Source organism: Rhinatrema bivittatum, chromosome 8 (genome assembly GCF_901001135.1).
Source record: "Rhinatrema bivittatum chromosome 8, aRhiBiv1.1, whole genome shotgun sequence".
NCBI classification, from domain to species: domain Eukaryota; kingdom Metazoa; phylum Chordata; class Amphibia; order Gymnophiona; family Rhinatrematidae; genus Rhinatrema; species Rhinatrema bivittatum.
In genome coordinates this window covers 269,852,847-269,859,774 of record NC_042622.1, presented here as the reverse complement: position 1 = coordinate 269,859,774, position 6,928 = coordinate 269,852,847, and the positions used below count along the sequence as shown (strand labels likewise).

Here is a 6,928-nt window from a genome sequence, read left to right as displayed (position 1 = left end):
CCTGGATTGGCCACTGTTGGAAACAGGATGCTGGGCTTGATGGACCCTTGGTCTGACCCAGTATGGCATTTTCTTATGTTCTTAGATCTCTTTCTTGGGTTGTAGCACCTAATATGGAACCTAACATTGTGTAACTATAGCATGGGTTACTTTTCCCTATATGCATCACCTTGCACTTATCCACATTAAATTTCATCTGCCATTATTAAGGTAGAGTTGTAGAAATCCATTGTACTGTGTTTGGTCTCTGACCTGCGTTTATCTTGTTGGGTGTTCTCCTGACTCCGTTCATGCCAAGGTACAGCCCAAGCCACTGCATCAAAGACCTTATGAGCAAGATATTAAAAGGTACATTAAAAAACAATCCATGAATGTAAGATACATGAAGTTAAACTAATCAGACACTTCAGAACTGACAAGAAAGGACTCCAGAGAGACCAGGGCTGTTTAACTCACTAAATTCCAGTGCCTGTCTCCTTCTAATCAGTCCAACACTTCATTTATCACTCACTTGTGTTTCCTGGCAAATGTCAGCTTTTGTTATCTCCCGAAAACTAATCAAGAAGTATATTGTTAGTCCAATACAAAAAAGATTTCACCTATTATCTTTTTTGTTTGTTAACTTTTATTTCCATATATATATATATATGTAATCCTGGGGATGTCATTATTAATAATGATTTACTTATTTGCAAATATAATATTGAATATTTGCCTCTGTAACATTGGTTTTAGTGCTACCGTATGTAATAGTGATTTACATGTGTGCATGCGTAATCCTGGTTGGATAGAGCAGATACAAATAATCCTGGTTGTAACAATACTAATAGTGATCTGCAATTTGCATGTACACCCCCCAGGGGTCTCCCCGTTTCTGGTATTTAAGCTCCCACCAAGTGTCTGCCTTCAGGTTACAGCACAGATCAGAGCTGGGAGTAGGAGAACTTCACCCTCACAATGAGGCTGCCCCAGACCTTGTTATTCTCTGTCCTGCTCTGCATTGCAGGTATGTAAGGCACTCGATATTTATCAGCTGAAATACTCATAATAACCATGGTGCAAATATTAATTTAACAATTCTTTCTGTTCTGTTTTCAAGCTGTTCAGTCTCAGACTCCTGTGCTGTCGCCTGCTGTTCTCTCTGTGAGCCTCGGACAAAGTGCAACTTTTACCTGTGATGTTGGAGTAAAGGATGGAAGTGCTACACTCTTCCTGAGCCAGATCCCAGGAGAGGCACCGAAGCTTCTCCTATCTCACCATCACTCCTGGACAGCACCAAAGTATGGGCCGGGAATATCCTCAGCCCATTTCTCAGCCTCTGTGAACAGCGCTGGGATGGAGTATCAGCTCCTCATAAAGAATGCAGAAGTTACAGACACCGCTCTCTATTACTGTTATAAATGGTATAACAGTCCCCCAGGATACCACTGTGATAAAGCACCTGACAAAAACCCAGACTGATCTGTCACTGTCACACAAAGAGGAAGAGCACAGAGCAGGTGCACAGCCTGGGTTACTGACTCCTGTGCATAATCTGGATCACTGGCCCCAGGCTCTGTCTGTATCTCACCCTCACTGCACAGCCTGGGTTACTGACTCCTGTGCGTAATCTGGATCACTGGCCCCAGGCTCTGTCTGTATCTCACCCTCATTGCACAGCCTGGGTTACTGACTCCTGTGCATAATCTGGGGCACTGGCCCCAGGCTCTGTCTGTGTCTCACCCTGACTGCACAGTCTGGGTTACTGACTCCTGTGTATAATCTGTGTCACTGGCCCCAGGCTCTGTCTGTGTCTCACCCTCACTGCACAGTCTGGGTTACTGACTCCTGTGTATAATCTGGGTCACTGGCCCCAGGCTCTGTCTGTATCTCACCCTCACTGCACAGCCTGGGTTACTGGCTCCTGTGCATAATCTGGATCACTGGCCCCAGGTTCTGTCTGTATCTCACCCTCACTGCACAGTCTGGGTTACTGATTCCTGTGCATAATCTGGGTCACTGGCCCCAGGCTCTGTCTGTATCTCACCCTCACTGCACAGTCTGGGTTACTGACTCCTGTGCATAATCTGGGTCACTGGCCCCAGGCTCTGTCTGTATCTCACCCTCACTGCACAGCCTGGGTTACTGGCTCCTGTGCATAATCTGGATCACTGGCCCCAGGTTCTGTCTGTATCTCACCCTCACTGCACAGTCTGGGTTACTGATTCCTGTGCATAATCTGGGTCACTGGCCCCAGGCTCTGTCTGTATCTCACCCTCCCTGCACAGTCTGGGTTACTGACTCCTGTGCATAATCTGGGTCACTGGCCCCAGGCTCTGTCTGTATCTCACCCTCACTGCACAGTCTGGGTTACTGACTCCTGTGCATAATCTGAGTCACTGGCCCCAGGCTCTGTCTGTATCTCACCCTCACTGCACAGCCTGGGTTACTGACTCCTGTGCATAATCTGGGTCACTGGCCCCAGGCTCTGTCTGTATCTCATCCTCACTGAACAGTCTGGGTTACTGACTCCTGTGCATAATCTGGGTCACTGGCCCCAGGCTCTGTCTGTATCTAACTCTCACTGCACAGTCTGGGTTACTGACTCCTGTGCATAATCTGGGTCACTGGCCCCAGGCTCTGTCTGTATCTCATCCTCACTGAACAGTCTGGGTTACTGACTCCTGTGCATAATCTGGGTCACTGGCCCCAGGCTCTCTCTGTATCTAACTCTCACTGCACAGTCTGGGTTACTGACTCCTGTGCATAATCTGGGTCACTGGCCCCAGGCTCTGTCTGTATCTAACTCTCACTGCACAGTCTGGGTTACTGACTCCTGTGCATAATCTGGGTCACTGGCCCCAGGCTCTGTCTGTATCTCACCCTCACTGCACGGTCGGGGTTACTGACTCCTGTGCATAATCTGGGTCACTGGCCCCAGGCTCTGTCTGTATCTCACCCTCACTGCACAGCCTGGGTTACTGACTCCTGTGCATAATCTGGGTCACTGGCTCCAGGCTCTGTCTGTATCTCACCCTCACTGCATAGCCTGGGTTACTGACTCCTGCTGAATATTCCAGCCTAAAGTTATCTGGCTGCATATAGCTTGATAACTAAAAAAAACCTAACTAACCAACTATCAGGCCAATTCAGTAAAGTCCGCGGGCTTGATGGACACTTGGTTTGACCCAGCATGGCAATTTCTTATGTTCTTATGATGCAGAGGCATTATGACATTCTCTGCTTTATTCTCCATTGCTTTCCTAATAATTCTCTGCTTTATTCGCCTGCCGGTGCGCGCAATTCAGTATTTAAATTAGGCCCGGCGGTAAAAACGGGCTAAAGGAGGCGCTTGTGACACTAGCGCATCCCTAGTGCCTCCTTTTTGACAGGAACGGCGGCCTTCAGCGGGTTTGACAGCTGACGCTCAATTTTGCCGGCATCGGTTCTCGAGCCCACTGACAGCCACAGGCTCGGAAACCGGACACCGGCAAAATTGAGCGTCCGGTTTTCGACCCGTCAGCCGCCGGCCGACTTCCAATTTTTTTTTCTTTTTTAACTTTTTTTACTCTTCGGGACCTTCGACTTAATATCGCCATGATATTAAGTCAGAGGGTGCACAGAAAAGCAGTTTTTACTGCTTTTCTGTGCACTTTCCCGGTGCCAGCAGAAACTAGCGCCTACCTTTGGGTCGGCGCTAATTTCTGAAAGTAAAATGTGCGGCTTAGAATTAATAAGGATTTTAAAAAATTGCCCGCTATCCATATCTGGAAACCTTTGATTTCCAGAAATCCTAAAAATGTCATGGATTAGCAGGCAGAGAGGAAGTGGGGTCAATCTACTCTCTCTCTCTCCCACATAAATGCACACATGCATGCTTTCTCTCTCTCCCCTACACACATACACTCCTGCTCTCTCTGTCTCCCACATGCATGCTCGCTCTCTCACTCTTCCAGACAGTCTTGCTCCCCTTCCCCCCCACTCCCCAGCACTCTTGGTCCCCTCTCCTCTCAAGACACCCTACTCCCCAGGAATCAGGGGCGGATTGGCCTATCGGGGATCGGGCATCCCCCGGTGGGCCGGTCACTCCAGTCACGTGGTCTGGCGCATGCGGCTGTGACGGAGCCGAGCTCGGCAGCCCACGTGATGTGTCCTAGGCCGGCCTGGGCGGCGAAACCCCGGGCCAGTCTTCCTCGGGAATCCGCCGCTGCCAGAAATCTTAATCTCCCGCCCCCTCTCCCCACCCACCCCCCACTCCTCAGCAGTCTTGCTTTACAGATGCCTCTCCCATCCCAGAAACCCACTCCCCAGCAGTCTTGCTCAACAGGGCCCTCCCCACCCACAATCCCCTCACTCACTGCAGGTGGCAGGTGCATGATTTCCTTAATGCTGCTCACCCCTGCGGGGTGCTACCACGATCCCCTCAGTCACCTCCCTGCTCCTGAAGAATGGAGGGATCGCAGACTTGCAGCACGGGCTGCTTCCTCCTTCCCGTCTACTGGTTCCTGAATGACATCATCAGGTGGAGGAAGCAGCCACGCTGCAAGTCCGCAGTCCTTCCATTCTTCAGGAGCAGGGAGGTGACTGAGGGGATCGCGGTAGTACCCCGCGGGGGTGAGCAGTGTTCAAGAAATCATGCATCGTCCCACTGACACCAATGAGGCTTCTTCCGTTTTGGGCTGCACCCCCATTCCAACACCTATGAGTGGAAAAGCAGTGCGGCTCCGCCAGAATCATCGGTGTTGTTAGTGGGATGCTCTGCTTTTCCATTTACTGAGGACCCTCATGGTGGTGGCGCTATGGCGCCTTTTGGTAGCTGTGCGTATGGCCGTGGCTATATTGGCCATAAGCCCACTATGGCTCTGTCACTGGGTAAGTAGATTTTCAGCCATAATTTAACTGGATAAGTGGCTGAATATGCTGCATTAGCCATTTATACGGCTAACTTGTGAGTTAACCATCTAAATGGCTTCTGAATATTGACCTCCTTGCTATTTTCTGCATCTTATTTCTATTTATTGGGTAAATTTTCAAAACTGTGGTTGGGACTTATGTACACAAGGTAAGGATTTACACTTCTGAATCCATCACATCAAAAAGAGACTATTTGATGAATGTCAAAAATCTTGTCCTTTTATACATGTTACAGTCTTAATTTACATGTAAAACTCTTTTGTACTGTATATTATCTAATGTTAGTGGTGAAAATAAAACAACAACTCTGCACAAATTGAATTAAGTGCTGTGTGCTGGTGTTCTGATGCCTGCTTTAATTACTTTCCTATTCTCTGTTCTCTTTAAAAAGCCAGGTTTTTAAACTTTTTTTGAAAAGTTTGAAATTTCTCTGTAATCTGATCTCAAGGGGCATAGTGTTCCATAGAATGGGTCCTGATAAGCATAAAGCCCGTTCTCTGACTTGGGTAAGTCTTGCTGTCCTAACAGAAGGGACGGTTAGGAGGGCTTTGTTAGCTGATCTAAGATTTCTCTGTGGGACATGTACATGCAGTGCTGTGTTCAGCCACTCCGCTTTTTCGTCATTAATTAATTTATGTATTGTGTATAGGACTTTGTATTGTATTCTATGTTCTATGGGTAGCCAGTGTAATTCCTTTTACCTGTAAGTATTCTTGCGGCAGAGTTTTGTAATATTTGGAGTGGTCTTATAGTTGTATATGGTAATCCCCTTCTCTATTTCTCTGATTCCCGCACAGTACTCCAATCTATAATTTTTTCAAAAATTGATTACTGTAACGCACTCCTACTTGGACTCCCTGCTACCCACATCAAACCTCTACAACTCCTTCAAAACGCTACTGCACGCATCCTCACTAATGTCAATAAGAAAGACCACATTACTCCCACCCTCATCAATCTCCACTGGCTTCCCATTCACTCACGAATTATATACAAGACCCTTACCCTCATCCACAAAAGTATTACTAACGAACATTACAACTGGCTAAACCCACCTTTCCTCCCTCGTACCTCCACAAGACCCACCCGCTCCTCTCTCCATGGAACTCTTATTCCTCCTTCCATAAAATCCACCAGACTCATCTCCACCACCAAATCTCATCTTGGTGTGAGTTTCCTCACTCCGAAGGCCATCAAAAATTCTCAAGAGACCACTGTTCTGTTCATACGTCTCATGTTGAATGTGAAAGTGGCCCCCAACCCCCTACACTAATACCTAATCCCCACCTCGAGTTACTAGGTGGGCCTCTCATAGGGATACAAATACCTGTCTAGGGAAGAGACACTATAGCAAGTCTCTCTCTCTCTCTCTCTCTCTCTCTCTCTCTCTCTCTCTCTCTCTCTCTCTCTCTCTCTCTCTCTCTCTCTCTCTCTCTCTCTCTCTCTCTCTCTCTCTCACGCGCTGTCTGGAAACATTGTGAACTGCGATATATACTTGCAATGTAGCCCAAATTGGGTTAATAGTGTGATTTGTGCTAAGAGCATGTTGCATAGCTATTTATCGCAATACAAATGCTTATTAGCATAAGGTAACACCCCTTTTTGGTATTGCATGCGATACTGTGCGATATTGGAAAATTAGGCCCATTGTAATTATCTTTTGGTTTACACTAGCTAGATGAACAAGTAACAATAAGCTGCAAATACATCCACATTGAGGGAACACACTGACCAGCTTACGGAAGATCTGGAGCGGTTTTAGGGAGAAAGTTTCTTTTGTTGATTTCATTTAAAGAATAAGTTAGTAGGAAGAAGAAGAAAAAGAAGAAGAAGAAGTAAAGAAAAGAAATCTGGCCAGCACCAGCAGATGAAGAAACAGATAAGTTTTCATACCTAAAGAACACTTTTGTACTTGAGCCAGGCCTGAGCACTTATAAACATCAACAGTGTGTTTCTAAAGATAAAACTCAGGAAAATACAGCGAAAGAATAAAACCTGAGATAAAGAAAGAAAAGAAAAGACTATGTTGAAAGAA

The 6,928-nt window shown here is 46.8% G+C and overlaps 2 gene segments (V, D, J or C); both read left to right on the top strand.

The window, feature by feature from the left end:
* The first annotated feature begins 917 nt into the window (after positions 1-917).
* LOC115097636 lies at positions 918-1,461 on the top strand. The segment is given in 2 exon segments: positions 918-1,006; positions 1,100-1,461. Coding segments are annotated over 2 exon segments (411 nt in total).
* Positions 1,462-4,778: 3,317 nt separating this feature from the next.
* LOC115097635 overlaps positions 4,779-6,928 on the top strand; it is a 29,526-nt gene continuing 27,376 nt past the window's right edge. Inside the window, 1 exon segment of the V gene segment in view lies at positions 4,779-4,851. Within this exon segment, the coding sequence occupies positions 4,779-4,851 (73 nt within the window).